General features: G+C 47.4%; 2 protein-coding genes across 2 annotated transcripts in view; one reads left to right on the forward strand and one right to left on the reverse strand.

The window, feature by feature from the left end:
* Nucleotides 1-628: 628 nt before the first annotated feature.
* ADCK2 (aarF domain containing kinase 2) lies at nt 629-10,215 on the reverse strand. Its single transcript, XM_068142196.1, has 8 exons — nt 9,286-10,215; nt 8,454-8,600; nt 6,944-7,072; nt 6,216-6,311; nt 4,080-4,331; nt 2,597-2,725; nt 1,897-1,950; nt 629-772 (listed from the first exon to the last, which is right to left on the reverse strand). Exons 1-8 carry the CDS (start codon nt 10,213-10,215, stop codon nt 629-631), a joined length of 1,881 nt encoding a protein of 626 aa, XP_067998297.1.
* A 2,197-nt stretch (nt 10,216-12,412) lies between these two features.
* DENND2A (DENN domain containing 2A) overlaps nt 12,413-18,445 on the forward strand; it is a 56,542-nt gene continuing 50,509 nt past the window's right edge. Inside the window, exon 1 of the mRNA XM_068142197.1 lies at nt 12,413-12,541. The gene's annotated coding sequence lies outside the window, so the exon portion shown is untranslated. The remainder of the gene's footprint in view (nt 12,542-18,445) is intronic.

Here is an 18,445-nt window from a genome sequence, read left to right on the forward strand (position 1 = left end):
ACCATTGTGCTAGAGTACAGAAGTTTGGAGGGGTGAGTAAAATCAACTGGCCTGTTTTTATCATCCAAAATGACTACGAACAGACCACACCATGCAGGATCTCAGGACAGTTCTACAATGAAAGCAGAAGTTAAAAATGCAAAAGATAAAAAGGTTTATTGGCTTTTTCCAGCCTGAATGAGTTGCTTGGGTGACGTTAGAAGATCATTTCTTGTACCACGGTGACACATAAAAGTCAGTAAATTAAATGTTTAACCTGATATATTTATGTCAAAACAGACTTGATGAATTAACATCTTTTTAAAGACTTTTTTAGACAAGTAAAACTGCTTTTCTCATCAGGCTGCAGTGATCTTGAGCACCTCAGCTACACAGTAAGTCAGTTTAAAAACTACCAGAGCAATTGTATTAACAAGTCAGAACTCTCCAGTTGTGCAAAGTCTTCCTGGTTTCTGGAACAGACCTTCCAATCATCCCATGTCTGGTACCTGGCTGAAATGACTGAAGGCAACGTCAACGGAGAGCAACACTGCACAGCATGTCTCCCAGGATGCTCATGACGTTCCACCTTCAGATTCTGTCAGATGGCATGGGTAGTCCTGCACAGCAAGAGGGCAGCAGCCACAGTCTATTTAAGGGCAGAAGCTGCATTTTTGATAAGCAGTGGTCTAGCTGCCTCTAGGATGTCCAGTTCAGGGTCCAGTGAACGACCAAGACCTTCCAGAACCATGATGGCAAAGATGATGGAAGCAAAATTGCTCTCAAGCTTCACCTAGAACCACAAGTAACTTAATGAACTCAGTGGACCTGTTATTTTCCTGAGCCCATTCCACTGAGGTACCAGCTCTGGCTATGCTGAGGGGAAACCATCCACCCATCTGAAACTATACTCTTTTGCTTGGAGTTTTAGAGCACAACCAAATCCAGGAGCAGGCCCCAAAATAAGACCATTTCAGGTTAAGTGCCATAAGGAAAGCCAAGAGTTTGTTTTTCAGCTCCAAGAGAAGGAATGGGATAACTTTTTTTCTTCCACACTGAAACAGCAGGATCTTAGGAGTGCTCACCATTGGTAGTGTAGTTACCTACTTTGTGAACACATGCACTTGTGTAACCTCCTGAATAGCCACAAAAGACCCTCACACATCAGAGGAAACTACTCCTCAATTCACAGCCAGGCACCAGTATTGTTTCAAAGCATACTAGGGCACTGAGAATTTCTGGAGTTGGGAGGACTTGCTTTGTAACGGTCTAAAATACATTTAATATTCTTAGAAACCAGCTTAATGAGGTTTAATGACAAAAACCTCTAACTAAGGACTGTTCATGGAGACACTCTGCAGACTGGATAGTCCTATGGACCTTCTCATCTCTAGTTCAGGCCACCATAGCTCTGTTGCTGGTTGCAACCATGGAAACTCATCCCCCAAATACTAACAGCTGCAAGAAGCAATCTCTGTTGTGTAAGCAAGTCCTCACTTTTGAAGCCTCTAACAAACAACTAGATGTTTATTGTACTAGTGCTAGGCCTAGTGCTCTTACATAACTTTGTATCAAGAAAGAGGTCCACAAAAGACAGCATGCAAGGATATAAGTGCAATATATATTACATTTCCTTTTTGCCTCTAAGACTATTAAACAAAATAGGAAAATGGTGTTAGAGCAACATTCCTTTTAGAAGATATCAACTGGTAAGTCCAGTATTAAGACAAAACCCATCAAAGCAGAAATTGGTCTTTGCAGGTTGTATACCAAGGCCTGAGAAAGAGCATTCCTGCAGTCCCTGCCCTAGCAGTTCATTTCAAAAGTCACTCCCCCATCAGCCCTTCGTGTTCCCAGTAGTTCTCATTTCCCAAACAAACTTCCAGCTATTGAAGTCAAACAGCAACAGGACCTCACCTTATGCGTCATCAATAGTTTAAAGACATTGGAGAGGAGATTTCCCACTTGAAGCTGGAATGCAAAAGGAGAAGTTAACAAATAAAAAACACATATTCAAGTGTCACTGCCAAGTGAGTGACAGGCAGGATTGTGTTTGCTAGCATTTGGTTTGGGGTAGTGGGACAAGATTCCCCAACTGACAACAGCCAACATCAAATATGATCCCCCCCCATCCTGCCAAGGATAAGGAGTTCACCTGTGACCTATGGTTCTGCTTACATGCGAGCCCAGGAAGCCTGAGAACATCTGACTCCACAGCAGTGTGCATCATGCACCAATTTGCTCAGTACTACCATATGATACTCTCTGAAGTGCCATGGCTGGCCTTAGCTAATGGGATGCAAGCTGTAACATTAGGCTCAGTAACTCCCCACAAGGAACCACAGATGTTAAAAGATTTTAAAAGAAAACAAACAAAAGCAAGAAAGGAATAAGAAAGGAACCCAGAAAAACTCCCACACCCCACCCCCACACACTTACAGGAGTTTTAATTGTAAGGAAATAAAGGATTTTATGGACTTTTGCTGCACCTGAGAGTCTAACAAAAGCACACAGTACTCACTGGTGATGCTGATGAGATCAGAGTTGGCCTTCCCACATGGATCATTCTAAAAGCCAGGTTGCATGGAATTACACAAGGGTGGGACACTGTACTTGCCTTTCCCAGGGCAATGGTGTTCCCTCGGACCTTGGTCACTAGTTCTGCCATCTCAGCTTTGAACCGCTCTATGTCCTGGCACTGGTTGGCACGGGCGTGATGCAGGATTAGTTCTGCCACTCTCTCCCCCTGTGAAGCAAGCCAAAAGGGAGACTCAATGTGGATCATGGGTGCCAGCAGACCTACAGGGAACTGCACGTTGTCATCCCTGGAAGGCTTCTGCTGCATAGGAGGAGACATACAGCAGGGAGAACTCCCAGGGCCATGCTTTCCTATTCAAACAATGGAGATAAAATTAATCATAAGAAGCAGGTACAGAAAGAGGAGAACTGGTCAAAAACTCTTAGCTGGAATCTGGCACAACCTCAGCTATTTCCCTCACAGGCCTTATAGGATAGAAGTTTCAGGGAGGAAATAAAACTCACAGGGCTGGCATTTCTTCTCAGCAGAGAAGTAAAGAAGAGCACGTATTAACCTCCCTTATGGGCCAAGTCCAACTTTCCATTTGCAAACTGCAGAGTAAAAGCAAGCTGATACTTGGTGAGAAAGAAGAGGAGCCCCAGGCTTCACTTGTGAAAGGCTTTATAGCTCTGCTTGGAAAATGTGTCTGACAGTCACGTACAGAGCTACAGGCCCTAGGTTTGGCAATGCAACTTGGTGTAAAAGTTACATATACAGATATAAAGCATCTATCACCTTATTGATAAACATTCTTTGGAACCACTCTGATCTGTAGATCATGAATTACACCCATCCCAAGCATGAATGACTTGCAAACAAATGTTTGCTGGTTTTGCTTAGTAGCTGAGAAGTCAGTCTGGCAGCACAGGATGGGCCTGAATGTACAGTTAAAACGTGTCCCTCTTGAGATACAGTGAGCCTTCCAAGTCACAGGTGAGAAACAGGAACATGCAAGTATGAGCACTGATGCCTGTTCTCAGAATGAACAGATGTTAGCACTGGATTCCACAATCTATATGGGAGTGTATTTTAGGTAAATGTAAAGAAAGATAAAGTAGTTCCTCTTATACAGAGGAGCCTGGCAGAGGCCAGACCCACCTCATCTCTTGCTTCCCCTTCTTTACAGACACATCACATGGCCTTTCCAGCAGCAGGGCTGCAGAAGGGAACGTATATGGAAGATCAAGATGTTAACCCACTCCCTCCACTTCTCTGGCAAAACCTGGCACATTCTGCAAGTCTCTGAAATGCAAGAAGCTCCCAGGCAGGCCTAACTTGCAGCAGAAGCACTCATGTCGAGGGAGTGGCTGCCAGTGTTTCCTGTTTGACACCTTCTGTTTCCTCAATTCTGGCAGCTGCCTTGCTGTAGCTGTGTTGGGTATAGCTCCCACAACAGCAAATCTCTCCCCTCTTAGGAAGGTTCATAAGGGGAAACAGAGAGAAAGCTGTCATTTCAGCCATCAGACTCTCCAGTTGTCTCCCTTCCCCAGCCTCAGCTTCCCAGCCAGATGAGAGACCTCACCTGGCCCTGGACCACAGCTGTGAAAACAGCCCGGAAGTTCTGCAGGTCAGCGTGTTGCAGCTCCGCCACAATCCCCGCATCCAGCAGCACCAGGCAGAGACCTCTGACAGGTGGCTGCACTTCCACCACCAGTGTGTCACACAGGTCCACAATGGCTGTCTGCTCCTTGCAGCCAGTGCTGACATAAGCAGAGCCTTGAACCAGGATGTTCCCAGGGTGCAGGTCAGCATGGACAAAGTTGTCAACAAAGATCTAGAGGACAGGAAAGTCAGAGCAGTTCATTCAACCAAACCTACCCATGGCAAAACTCACAGGCAAACAGAGGTTTGTTTCTGATCTGTTCAGTGTCATGCATGGCTAAGGTGCACCACCCTATGCAAACAGCTTCTGCTGGATACCAGCTGCACTGAACTGGTACAGAGTCAGCAGAGCTGTGAGGCAATGCTGTGTGTTTGCTAGCAGTCAGGCAGGAACCCCCAGGAGTCCTAGCAGGGAAGAGTAGTGCTCTTTGAAAATTTACACTAAAATTTACACTAAAATTTACACTAAAATTTACACTAAAATTTACACTAAAATTTACACTAAAATTTACACTAAAATTTACACTAAAATTTACACTAAAATTTACACTAAAATTTACACTAAAATTTACACTAAAATTTACACTAAAGGCCCACACTGGTGGGCCTTGTCAAAGAGTAATACAGCAAGTATAGGCCATTTGCCATTCAGTGGAACAGGTTATAATGAATGGTTAAGTTTGTGTAGTCTGGGACACCACCCCACATTACAATTGTATTGTAACATAAGTTAACAGGAAACAAATGCACACAGCAGTGAGTACCAGAAAGGACTAGCAAGAAGGCAAGCACTTCCCCACTAACCCTCCTGGCCACCTGGGACTACAGGACTTCCTATGCCAAGGAGGTCATCTTGTATTTTATAGATTTCACCTACAAATCTGTCTAATTACCACATAAATAATTTGAGCTGTGTGGGAAAAGGAAATATTTTTTTAGGTGCTGCCTGCAAACATTACCCCTGATAATTTCATATCATCATCACTTGCTTTGGAGGAACCACACAGAATAGACCCATATTCAACTCTAGCTCTCTTGGAGCTCTTGAAATGGAGGGTTCTGGACAGCAAGAGATTAGAACTGCAGAGTATTCAAGACACAGCTTTGCTGTACTCTTTTTAATTCTTTTCTACTCCTAAAGTGTAGGGGGTTTGCTCTCCTCTTAACCATTGAATACAATGTTAGTATAACACTGCTCTAGTTCCACCATAGCTTTTACCATTCAGAAAAGCACTTTCAGAGTCTGTCTTACACCATGGAGTCATAATTGCAGGTCTCACCATCACCCTAGCATGGTAATACAGTTATCAACTGAATCTCATCTGACACTTACTGCCCATGCACTCAGTACTGTGAGGTTCTTTTGCAATCTCCCCTGCTGCTTCTCACAGCTTCTCCTGAGACAATTGTGTCACTCTCAGCACCACTTTCCAGATCATTTGTGATTATTTCAACCACAGAACTGGACAGCCAGAAGCCAAATTGTAAGCTGAGTCTGGTCAGGGTTGTTTTCTTCACTCCGTGTTTAGTTCTCCCTTTAAAAAGGCAGTTTTGGAGGAAGAGTCAGTAAATGAAGAAATCAGCTGTTTTCCCTAGGAGTCACATCCTTAGTCTCTACAGAGCACAGTAATTGCTAATTACATTGCACTTTATAGTATGTGGGGACTATGGCAATGCACTGGTCAAGTTGCATAGGACAGCTTTACTGCATGCAAGCAGATTGTCCTCCTGTGTTGAAGCTCTGTAACAGTCCACAGCAGTGGTGTATTTAGCCCAGGCTTTACCCAGACCTTGTGTCATACTGCACATGAAACAGACCCTCCCTCCACTGCTTCAAGGGCCACACAGTACTTAAGCAGCCCAAGTTATAGGTTACTGTGAGATACCTGGCATCCATGGGCCAACTCCAAATGGCACACTTATCTTTGAGTTCATGAGAAGGGTAGGAGACATGGGAAGCAAGCAAGTTTTCTTTTTAACCATATCATCTTAATTCCCAATTGAATAGCTTCTGCAGGAAGACAACCTTCCCTTCCAGCCTCAACCAAGTGCCTACCATCTTTAGGAGCATGTCCATGCCCATCTTTGCAAGTCTCTGCCTCAGCTCTGTGGCAGTCTCCTCCTGCAGGTAGTGTGAAATAGGTTCACTCTCCTGAAACAAAGATAGAGTTGGAGTCAAACACACCCAGTGTCCTGCCTTAACCTAGGTGCCCAGAGTTGAGGGAACATAGAGTGGATAAGAAAACCCTGAAAAGAACCTGCCCAGTAGAAGCTGTACCTACTGTGACAGACAACATGAGAGAAGCAAATGTTTGTTCTTCAGAAAAGGGGTGAGATAGCCTGGAGCAGAAATACTCTTGCCAGGATCACATCCACAAAAGTTGAGACGCTTTAGTCTGTGACTCAAACGTCCACAAGGGAAGCAAGGCAAGCATCAGAAAGTGTCAGACTGATGAGCTCCTTGCTTTAACACACCACAAAGGAGAGCTGAAGCGTGGTATTGGTTTGCAAAGCACAGGCAAGCATATGGTGGCTGCACACGCTGCTGGTCTGCTTGGCTTCAGGCCCAACTTCTACATGGAGTTGTCTGCCACCTGTCTTCTGGGATGCACTGCTTACAAACAAGGGAAGTTGAAGAGATGCTGAGGAAGGACAGCAATCTTTTTAAGCAAATAAGAGAAAAGCATCCTTCTGCCTCTGACAACTCCTCAAAAAAACCACCTCATTGGCATGTTCTAAGGGCCTTATCACTGCTACCACTGCTCCCAACCCTGCAATTCTTACCTCAAAGGTTTCCACAAGAACATCTGTCGTCACCAAAGGCCGAAGGGGAGTTGGAAACTTCACAAAGTCGACATCTAGGAAATTCTGTCGGAAGCGCTCCAGATTTCTGGCTTCATAGCGTAAATCAATCTCAAGGGGGAGAAAGGAAAGGCAGATTGGAAATTAGGTGCAATTAAAATTAGATGTTACCCTGTGTAAGGGTATGCCTGTAGCATGCAATACTCAATAGCAATAAAACTAGTCAAAGCCAGAACAAAAGCAAAAAATAGCAGCACTTCTATGCTTACAGCTCTTCTGGTGGAGAAGCAGAGTAACAGACTGGGGAACGGATGGCTTGCAACCTTCAAAATGGGTGATGCTTACTATAGGCATGGTGTCTCAAAAAGACTGCATTATTTTCAAGGGCAGAGAGAGCCTGAACCAAAGCTTACTGTCCAAATACCGAGACAGGCAGATAGGGTAGAAAAATCACAGCCCTAGCCTCACTTTACAGGTAGGCAGCCATCCCAGGAAGAAATTTAATGTAGCCTATGCAAAACAACCCACTGTGCAAAGTCCTGGCCCCAGCTCCTCAGTGACACAAGGACCTCTATTCTGCACACTGTTACTGCTCAAGGAGGCAGGATAATCTCGCCTTGTCTCCCTCATGTGGCAGTGGGAAGTATCCTAAGATTATTTCTTGTTCTTTCAGAAAGAAACAAAAGAAAATTGCACTAAGCCTATCGGTTGTTCTCCTAATCCAGTCTTCAGCATCACCAAAGCTCTTCCAGACTAAACTAGTACTAATGACCTCAAGTCACATTTGAATACAGTCAAGAGTTTACAACATGGATTTAATGTGCAGATTTCTTTTCAATAGCAGAAAATAATTAAGGCTTTCAAAAGGCTTCAGGCAACCTAGACAAAAATGAAATTAGCAAATCACAGTCCATTTTAATAGACCCATAAGCCTAATTAAGCCTGTAGTGATACCTTTTAAAGTTTGGTAGTAAGGAAATTGCATGCCTGCATCTTTAGAAGACACTGATGAATCAGAACATTTTCAGATCTATTTGCAAAGCTTAACTTCAGACTGTATTATTTACTTAGGTAAAAGTATATTAGTTATGCCAATATATATGCCTCTGTGATAACAAACACAACCAATGAGTACAGACTGCAAACAGGTAGGACTGAAGAGTAAACACACATCTGAGGACCTGTTTGGAGAGATTCTTTTCCTCACCTCAGTATTTGTCTTTCACAACACTGCACAACTAGACTAGGTCTAGTTAGCTAGCTGTTCAGGCCATTCACTAGAAAACATACTCAAATTTAGATTTTTAAATCTAAGTGGGCATATAAACTTTCACTTCAGTAACATTATGTGACTGATTAAAGACCACGACCAAAGAACATGCAAGCCTTCCTCTAACCCTTTAAAAAGTAGCAGTATGAAGTTACAGCCTGCCAGTAGCAAGTCTAAGGGAACTTTTATTTCAGTACATGCAGACCACAGCATAGCACACACCTGCTGAATCATAAGCTTCTCAAACTCCTCCACAATCTCTGTCAAACTGAGCCACTTAAATCCAGGGAGAAGTCCAATGATGTGGCTACCCATCTTCATAAGGAAGAGATCCATCTGGACTTGATGGACCAGCCCAGGATGCAGGACCTGTGCAGGAATGTACAGTGGCAAAATTAGCCCCCAAAACACTGTGAAAGACAGTCCATTTCTATCAGCTGAAGTGATATATTACAAAAAGATAGAGCCCAGTTTATCAAACTGACAACTAAGAAGGCTTCCCCAGCTAGGAATTTACATTTTGCCATGGATTAAACTGTAAACAGCCTTCAAATGGAAGGTTAGACTGGAGCTTATAGTCTCACCCAATACCATTTTCCACTGCTTTTGCATTCCAGCCCTCTCCATGCCATGCAGCACTGACTAGTATTTGGAACAGCTTAAATGTAAGAAAAGAACTTTTCTGCTCCAGATTTTTCCATGTGAGAAGGGGTTTAATTTTCTGGAAGGTGAAACCAAACTTAACATTCATTATGTTCATATAAACTGGGCCCTTGCAAGCATTTCTCGTAGCCACCTGCACATCAGAGGTGCCATAGGCTGTATGTGTACTTGAACTCCATGCTCAGAAAAGCTGGGACCACTAGAAGCTTGGATTGGAGTTGTTTGGAATCAAAGCATTGAGAAAAGGTACTATGGGAAACAAATACCACTCCTCTTGCTCTAGCCAACTAGTTGGCCCTAGCCAACTACTGAGCTGTATGGAATTAAATTTGATTGGCTTTATCCAGCACGCTCCATTTTCACACATCTACCAGTCAAATGCATGACTTACTTTAATGGCTACAGGCGTGAGACGTCTGGCTGATGAGGGATTTGCATTCAGGAGTGGCTGGGCTGTTTGTTCCATAAGGGACATCCCACTCACAGGATTTCCTCGGGAGCAGTTTGATGGGCTCAGGTGCTCCCTGCTCCTCTCCTCCCACATCTCTTGGCTCTTCCTCCTTCTCAGCCAGCTGAGGAGGCCTCTAAAGCCTGACACTTCCCATGCTTCAAAAGCAGACCGTAATTCCGAGCGTTGTGCTACCTCCTTGACCTGGCAGCCAGCGATGGCTGTGAGATCGGCATAGGCTTTATATACCTGGGCGACGCAGCCTGAGCCGACCGGCTCCTGGCTTTGGAACTTGAGGATACCTCTCCAGTCCTCACCGAAGGCCTTCCTCAGGAGCTCAGCGGTGTGGCTCCAAGGGTGCGGGCTCACCTCAATGTGCAGCTTAGAAAACTCATCACAGAAGGCCTCGGAAAAGAGGTCCCTACGAGTACTGGCCCACTGGCCCAGCTTAATACAGGTGGGACCGGCAGCCTCAGCTGCCCTCCGCAGCAGCCGCAGCCACAGCGCTCCCAAGGCGGGCCAGAAACGGCTCAGAGGGTAGAGCAGCAGCAAGGGGCCGAAGCGCAGGAGCAGCCCGCAGGCCCGCAGACCCAGCTGGAGCACCAGACCCAAGCGACGCAGTAGCCCCTGGGGCGGCCGCTCCGAGCCGCGTTCCCCTACCCACACCGGTCCCCGGTGGCCCGGCCTCCCCTTCCAGCCGGTCCCAGCGGGTACCGCCGTGGGCACCGCCAAGGCCACCGCAACCCAGCGGCCGGCACGCAGCCCTCCGCGCCCCGGGGCCGTCCAGCCGTGCCATGTCCCCCTCGCCCCAGCAGCCCGCCCGAGGAGGGGGCGCGCGAGCAGCAGCAGCCGCACGGCCCCGCCCGCCACCATCGCCCGCCCGCACCGCTCACAGCCACTAACGGCCGCCGGGGAAGGGCAAAGGGAGGTGGGCAGGGACAACCAATCAGAGCCGGCAGGCGGGGGCGGCCCACCCCTTAAAGGGGCAGGAACACCTGCCAGTGAGGGGGTTCCGCCTGCCTTGTAGATGGCACCTGAGCCCTGTGAGGGGAAGAGCGTCTCCGAGGTGTCTCCTGAGTGGGAGCGTTCTCTCAGGTTTGGCCTACAAGGCAGGCGAACAAGAGGCCCCACCTCTCTTGTCACTGGGTGCCCACTGAGGTGCATCCACATTCCAGCAGGCAGCTGATGACAAGAGGAAAAGGACCCACAGTTACAGCAGGGGCCTCCACAATCCCGTCGCTTTTGACAGTTGAGGTAGGCTCTTACCATCTCGGTTTTGAGCCTACCGTGGTATGGACTGCTGTGGTGGACTGAGCTACAGGTGAAATAAGGGGGCTGGCACATGCAAGAGTACGTCAAGTATTTCAGGTATTGCAAGGTGGCAGTTGCCTTTTCTGACTTTTCTCCTGTGATGAGAGAAGCCAGCCATGACCTTTTTGTTTAAGTAAAAACTAAGGCTTTGCAGTAGTAGCCTCATGTCAGCAGGTGAAATGTTGAGACTTCCTTAGCAGGGCATTAATGAAACAGTCAATGTTTTGAATAAGAGAAATATCTGAGGGCACATGGCATCACATGACTACTAGGAACAGAAATGAAAATTGAAAGTAGAAGCCTGCTGAGGTGATGATGGCTGTTCAGCAGAAACAGAGACCTGTTTAATCTTCCAGGCTTGCTCTGTGTCTTGGGCTTTCTGCTCCCCAGAAGTGCTGCTGACAGCACTGCTGGGTCTCCTGCTTACTCCTGAGTCAGCTGACAATGTATTAACCTTGTCAGCAATCAGACAGCTCACACAGGATTGCCCACATCTTTTGCAAAGGACACCTGCCTTTCATAAATTGAAATGAGTGCACCTGCTGCTGAGGAAGCAGCTGAAGACCACATCATCCATCTCTCCCTTTTGGGAGCTCTTCTGTCTGTGACTGCAACACCTCAAGACCATGTTCTAGGGTGTAGACGGTGCAGAGGTGAGGCTACAGCTCATGCTGCTGTCACAGCTGTTTAGCAAAGCTACTATCTTGTGCAGGGAGGCTTTGGGCTGAGAGCTGTAGCATTTCACACTGGGAGTTTGACAGGTACTGATGAACAGAAAAACCTCATTAATGGAATAACAGAGTTGATAAGAATTTTCTGCTTGTTAGCTGAAATGCTGGAATGCAGGGAGGGGGAGAGGGGTTGGCAGACAGCCTTTGGATAGATAAGAAATAGGATTTTTCAGTGATTCACTTATGTTAGTCTTGGACAAGATGATCTTTTGTATAAGATAAAGGACACCTGCATGATATGTATACTTCTGCTATTTTTAGATAGCTAGCTTTGTATAGATAGGAAGCATCTGGACCCCTGTCATTATAGACAGATAACTTTTTGTATAAAAGTTTGCCCAAAACTCTCTGAAGACACACAGGTCTTTTGAAATGATTCTACCTGTGTCAGGCGTGCCAGAATAGAAGCATAATACAAGAAACTTACTGAGTCTCTTGTGTGTCATTCTCTAAGTCAGTACCCAGCTTTGGGTGTATGTTAGTGGCTGCATACTTCTGCTCAGAGAACACCCCTTTCTGATGTGCAATGTACCTTCAGAACCAAGAGCTTGTAAAATGGATTTCCGGCACAGATTCCTCATTCACTTTAACAGATAGCTCAAATGTGATGGAGCTGCATTATGGCCCCGTGCAGATGAGCTGATTCCAAAGTTTTCCAGGCTGGAGGCTTTCCTGGCCCACCGCCCTCCCGTGAGGCGCCTGTGACCTGATCAGATGCCGCGATAATCGGTGCCTTCAGCGGCGGGAAGCTGTGGAGGAACTGGTGCCGTTTTGATAGCAAGCAAGGACTCCTTTGCGTTCCTTCGGATGTTTCTCTTTACAACCAAAAAACCGCCTTGTGCACCTCCTCTTTTAATTCCTGCCCTACCACCGTCACCTCCGCGCACCTCGCCGACAGACAGCCTGCACCGGACGCGGTATTCCCGCGAGGGGGCGGAGGCGTGGCCGCGGTTGCTAAGGCAGCGGGGCGGGCCGGGGGCGGTGCTCCCGCCGGAGGACGGCCGGGGCCGGGGCTGGGGCTGGCGGGGGGCGGTGGTAGGGGCGCGGCGCTGCATGGCGCGGCGGGCGGGGAGCCCCCAGCCGCGCGTCCGCACGCCGCCAGCCCGGCGCCGGGCGCCGCCGCCGCCATGCCGGGGCACGGCCCCTCGCTGAGGAAGGTAGGGAGGCACGGAGGATTCCCTGGCGGGGCCGGGGCAGCGGCGAGCGTTGTCGGGGGAGAGCGAGCAGAGGTGCCAGGAGGCTGCCCGCCGCCGCCTGAAGACCGCCCGTCTCCTGTGGCGGCGGTCGGGGCGCGGGGGATCGGTGTCGTTCCAAAGCCATTTTTCGCTCCTTTTTCCTTCAACCTTCAAATTGGCTTTTCTCTCCCCCGGGTATTGCGTTCGGCTGCAGAGACGGAAACTGGGGGTCGTGAGCCGAACTCCCCACACCCGCCCGGACGCTGAGGCCACCGCCGCTTTCCGCTGCCACTTTCCCGCCGGGACCGAAGGGCTTTAGCTCCCTCCGTCCCCGACGGACGTGAGTGGGATGCGTCGGCTGGCGAAGCGGCTCTCGGCCGCAGGCGGGTGGGAAAGGGCCGAGGGGACATGGGGAGCCGCTGAAAAGCCAGCCCAAGCGGTTCGGGAGCGATGGGGCGGAGGAGCAGAGGCAGCCCCAGTCACCCAGCATGGGGCCCCTGAGTGAACTCAGCCCTGCCTCAGTCTTCAGCAACTAAAACCACAAGAAATGCTAAACAGATTTTTTGGGGAAACCCGGGCCCTACCGGAGCAGCAGCAGAATACTGCATGGTTTCAGCAAAGTCCCGAATCCCTGTGTGATGGTAGCTCTGCATTCTCACTGCTCTGAAGAGCGTTCTTTCCTCTTACTTTGCCTTCGAGAGGAGGAAATGTCTGCACTTGGGTGCAGCTTTATAGGGTGGCATTTTTGACTCCCGCTTGGGAATCAAAATTCTCATAATCCATGAGAATTTTCCCTCTGGGACAGGTGAATATGGCCAGCCTGACTGCCCATATGTGTATCCAGGGATGATGAGTGATTGTGGAGTTGATGTAAGGGAACGGTGGCTAGGAAGGGAACAGAAGCTTGCCACTTGATGCTTGGCACTGGAAGAGGGATGATCTAGGAGTGAGGGGGTTGAGGCTTTCTGAATGCTTGAGGCTGTACTGGAACCTCGCAGGAGCAGGTAGTGCTAATAAGTGCTAAGAAGGACAGGGTTCTTACTACCTGCGCTTCACAAAAGCACAGTTTGTTGCTTGGTGTGGCCAGTTACATGGAGGCTCTCCAGCCTGAGCTGAGTTGGGAGGATAAAGAGAGAGGCAGAGGGGTTTCCATGGGGCTTTCATTTGCTACTGGGAGGGGAGCTGCTGATGTTGCTGGTGGATTAAAAAGATGTTTTCTGTGTTGGCTGCCACCTTACTGACCACTCATTCTTCGTGTGTTATGTCGAAGTGCAGTAAAGGGTACTGAACCACCAAAAGGGAGTTGTTAGTGCATCCTGCCAGAGGAAAGGAATGAATTTCCTTGACCCTTGTGTTGTGTTCTGAGTTGTTGTCTTTGGGAAAATGTTTGTGGGGTATGGTGGTTGTTGATTTTTTGAGATTTTGTTGGTGGTTGTTTGGATTTTTTAAAAACAATCCAATGTTTCAGCATTTGGGAACAGATATCTACCATGTTGGGACAGATTTGGAAACGACTGAGAACACTTTGGAAAGGAGAGGAAAGCCACAGGATATCCCAGCATAATACAGCACCTCTTTGAGAAACAGAAGAGAAAGCTCTAAAAACAAAGGGTGCTGGAGCCACCCAGGATGTTAAAAACAGGCTAAAGATTTATGGCATAGATGGGACCTCTCTTTAGCTGTGGGTGAGAAAGTTGTGTGCTGAAGCCTGGGTTGGGCTTTGGTATGTCCCTGTCTTGACAGTCCGTCAGAAGTTGCTCCCTGTTTGTCAGCTCAGAACCCCATGCGTAACAGTCCTTGTAGACCACAAGTGCATGTAGAGTGTCCCAAAGTGCTTTTGATAGTGTCCCCAGCTTGCTGTCTTGGGAAATCTTTCAGGACATTTTGTCTGCAGGGGCAACCACGTGATACTTTCAGTTCTCCAGAAACAAGGAGGGCATTTAGATCTTTTGTCATGTGTTTAAAATATACTTGTCTGTCTTCTATGCTTGGCATATCTGCCTGTAAGAACTGTTCATTTGGACAAGGTGAGGATAAATAAAGACCACGGAAGCTGCAGGGGTACGGTTCTCAGAGGTGATCTTAATTCAGTAGGAACTTTTCCACTGAGTTGCTCTAAATATCAGCCACAATAAGTCAGTCATATGGGCAGGAATTAAAATCTGTTTTGCTAGTTGTTCTGGAGGCACAGAGGCAAATGCAATCCTTGCCCCAGGTTTAAGGAGTCCGCCAGTGAGAACTTCACGCAGCAGAGCAAGACTCTTTGAGCATGGAGAGATGCTGGGCATTTCATAAGTTCCCATAGGTGTCATACTGTTTTGGATCCCTCTGAATGTATCATAGCTGCAGCTGGTTCTCCATTTTGTAGCACCTGACGCTTATTTGCTGACTGGAACTGTCCTGAGGCTGCCTCTTCCTAAGTGGAGGCCACTCCAAGGGGAGAAAAGGCTCTGTAGTGCCCCATTAAGTCATGAGTGGAGAAGAACCTCTCTTAAGCTCTTATTGAGGCTGCTTAATTGTGATGACCGTCTCTCATAGGCATCCAGAACTGGAGTATAAGCTCTTTAGGGAAGCATTTTTTAGCGGAAGGATTTAAGTACTAGCGGCTGATATGTCTGTTGGCAGGATCCCAAGACCTGGGTGGAAGAGGCCTCTACTATGAAGGAAATGCTGAAATAGAACTTTCAATGAACTTGCATAGCAGTTCCTTAAGGACTGAGAAGACTCCACAGGGAAGAAGGGAGTGGGATGTAGCTAGAAAGAAATTCCTTGTTGCTTTCAAGTTCTGATAGTAAACAAGTGAGCCACATTTTGCCTCTTTTTGCTCAAATTGCATCTGAAGGGTACTGATCTGTAAGCATTGTTTCACCCAGACAAGGCTGGAGGAGAGACAATCTTTTCTTGATTATAGCTCTGAAGTACAACAGAAGGGACAATAGCACACTTCTCTTACTTATGGTTTCTTTCCTCTTTTTTCACCTCTAAGTGGCTTTGCCAGCTACTGGAAGTGAAAGCAAAGGCTGAAATGGGTGAATATGCATGCCATTTGGTGGTGGTTTTGTTCCCAGTGTCCCTGGTCAGCCTTGTGTACACCATGTGATTGAGCTCCAGCCTCCTGGGTACACAAATGCTGTACTTTTGAAACGTAGGCTTCCCTAGGGACCTTGGCTTAATGTTGGTGCCTAAAACAAAGAAGCTAGAGTCCCTGGAGCCACTGAAGCTCTACAACCTTGGTTTTCAAACAAGGGCTGTGTCTTTAGGTGGAAGCCTGGCACAGAACAGCCTGGGGACAAGTTCAAGGTCTCGGGTTTTGTTAAGCACTAAAAGGCATCATCACTGTCTTACATTAGTAAATACATAAGGTCCTATAGGTGAGTCTAATTCAAGATTTGTCCCATCCTTTACACAGTTCACCACCTAACTGGGTCAAGGTACTCTCTATCTGTAGACCAGGACTGATGAGATGAAAGTCATTAGTCCCCAATCCAGTTCCTGAGCAGAGCGATGGATACTAAACCACCGCTCATGCCAGTCTTCACCAGTTCCTGTCTTTTAGTGAGCCAAGAGCTCAGCGGGAACTTGGGGCAGAGACCTGCAGTGAAACGCTATTGGATGCTCTGCCATCATGATGGTCCTGTCCTTCCTGTGCCAAGACATCTCTGAGCATTTCTGAACTGTATCATGTGATGTGGTTCTAGCCCACCACAGTTGCAGTTGCTAGCAGAGGTTGTGCTCTTGGGAGAATCCTGGTGCGATGGCCAGGGTAATCCTGTGCTGAAACCCCTGGGTTTGTACTGGTTTGCTGATCAAATGTGGGGTGCCATGTGTGTTCAGTGAAGACCCCAAAAGGGGGTTTACAAAACACCTGCCTTGCATGGAGCTTGAAACACTAGGGCTCATTTCTTTAATGGAGATAACATGTATTGAGAACTTTATTTCCGTCTTTTCTGTCTCTCCACTGTAAAGCTGAGGGAAAGTCAAGCATAGTTTGAAAGAGAGAAGCTCAAAGAAGTAATGTCCTGCTGGAATGAATGTCATGAGTGCTGGTACAATCCTCATCCTTTGTTTCAGAGCTTCTTTGCCTTCATAGGCTAGGGAAACCAGCTGCAGCTGACATACTGATTCAATACTTAGAGTGGTAGTTAAATGTCAGTTTTTACTAATTAATCTTATTAGAATTAGTACTGAGGCCTGCTTGTACATTTTGGGTGAGGTCTTCATGCCAGCTCTGGGATGCTGCGAGCCAGATTTGCTTGGGGCCTTTTAGTTTTCTCTCTTTAATCACCCCTGCAAATGAGAATTTGGCTTGAACATTACATGTTATCTTCACATGCTGTTACAAGTGTCCTTTGAACATAAGCTTCACCTCTGTCAGCCATCTGAAGAACAGCTCATGGGTGGTTGGGGTAAAGCCTTGGGTTGCTCACTGAGAGCAGGGGAACCGGGAGAGGAGGTGGTTTCCCTCCAACTAGACTGGTGTGTTCAGCCCAGGCAGAAGTTGCTGATTCTCAGTTCCCCTGAGCTGCAGCCAAAGCTCTCGCTCAGCCCTGTGCTCCCGGGCTGGGAACCAGCAGTATTTATGCGATGAAAGGGAGCAGAAGATAGCTTTTCCTGAGCACTGCCTTTGCCCATACATGTGCTGGCCCCAAGCCAGGATGGAAACTCTCTCCTCATGAGCAGAGAAGCAGATGGGAGGGGCGAGAGACAGAGGGGCCCAGAAGCAGAGGGAGTTAAAATCTCCAATCCACAGAGAGAAAAGCTTCTAACAGATGGGCCTGGCCATTCCCATTCTTCACGCAGTTGGCGTCACATGCAGTACTGATGAGGGTTCGTCTAGGAGCATGGGACATGGGGCATTTTGAGATGTGTGATAAAAGATCAGAGTAAGGCAAAAGGAAGGAAGCTGGTTGGGTAAGTTAGCTGTTTGGCTCTATCTTTGCTCCTGAAATGGTTTGTGAGTTGTTGCTGATGCTGTGCCATCAGGCACATGCTGCTCTGTGAGCTATTGGAAGGGCATTAATACTGCTTTCAAATTCATCTGCAGCAAGCCTTGTCTCCTCCATAAAATAGTATTGCTGATAGAGCCTTGTCTCACTGGTCTTGTTCCATCTAGCACACATACAGCAGAGAGCTATTGTTCTAGATTGAGACTAAAGATAGGTTCTGCAAGCAGATGCTGACAAGTGTATTTTCCTGTGCCCAGCTTCTCATTAGGCATCATGGTAAGTAGTCAGATCTGCTGAACAATTCAGCATGTCAGGTGCCAGCCTTGCTTGAAAGTGCCTTGCCTTGGTTATATACCTATGTGGGAAACACTGCCTGACAGAAAAGCTGGTCTTGAAGAAGCAGTCAGAAAAGCTTGGCTCTGAGCATGTTTGAAAATCTGGCCCAGACACTTAAATTATTGAGAGCTGATGATGGTTGGGGCAGTTTGAGTGGGGAAAGGTGTCACTTCACTTGGAAGTGGACAAAAGAGTTCTGAGTAGGACCCTGCCAGGCAGTGAGACTCCTGATCTTGCAGATCCCTGAAAGCAGATGGCTCCTGACCAAGTTCAGGCACATAAATTGTGTTTCCAGAAAGTTGGTGGGGACTCTGGCAGTCCACCACAGAGACTGTTTCAAGGGACAGGGACTTACTGCTGTTTGTAACTGGAATAATTTTTAAAGCCTAGATGTTCTGTGTTTTAATTAAATTTCCCTTTGGGGATAAAAGTGGTGAAGTGTCTGTGATCCTGCTACACTTCAATGTTCTGTACAGTGCCCCCAGTTTGGCAAATGGTTTGAGCAGATGTGTAGGTCCAAGTGCATGCTTAAATTCACCCAGAAGAGCACTTTGGCTCCTGGTGCAGTACTCCTGCTCTGGGAAGTTTGAACTGGACTTCATGC

Source organism: Melanerpes formicivorus, unplaced genomic scaffold (assembly GCF_026170545.1).
Source record: "Melanerpes formicivorus ecotype bairdi unplaced genomic scaffold, bMelFor1.0.p_v2 SCAF_8, whole genome shotgun sequence".
In the NCBI taxonomy this organism is placed as follows: Eukaryota; Metazoa; Chordata; class Aves; order Piciformes; family Picidae; genus Melanerpes; species Melanerpes formicivorus.

What these genes read in the sequence shown, in the direction of transcription:
- ADCK2 (XM_068142196.1), bottom strand. Translation starts at nt 10,215, where the DNA reads ATGGTGGCGGGCGGGGCCGTGCGGCTGCTGCTGCTCGCGCGCCCCCTC. An exon ending in ACACCATTGCCCTGGGAAAG is followed by an intron (nt 1,951 to 2,596) that starts GCAAGTACAGTG and finishes TTTGCATTCCAG; the next exon opens with CTTCAAGTGGGAAATCTCCT. An exon ending in AACTATTGATGACGCATAAG is followed by an intron (nt 773 to 1,896) that starts GTGAGGTCCTGT and finishes TTGTGGTTCTAG; the next exon opens with GTGAAGCTTGAGAGCAATTT.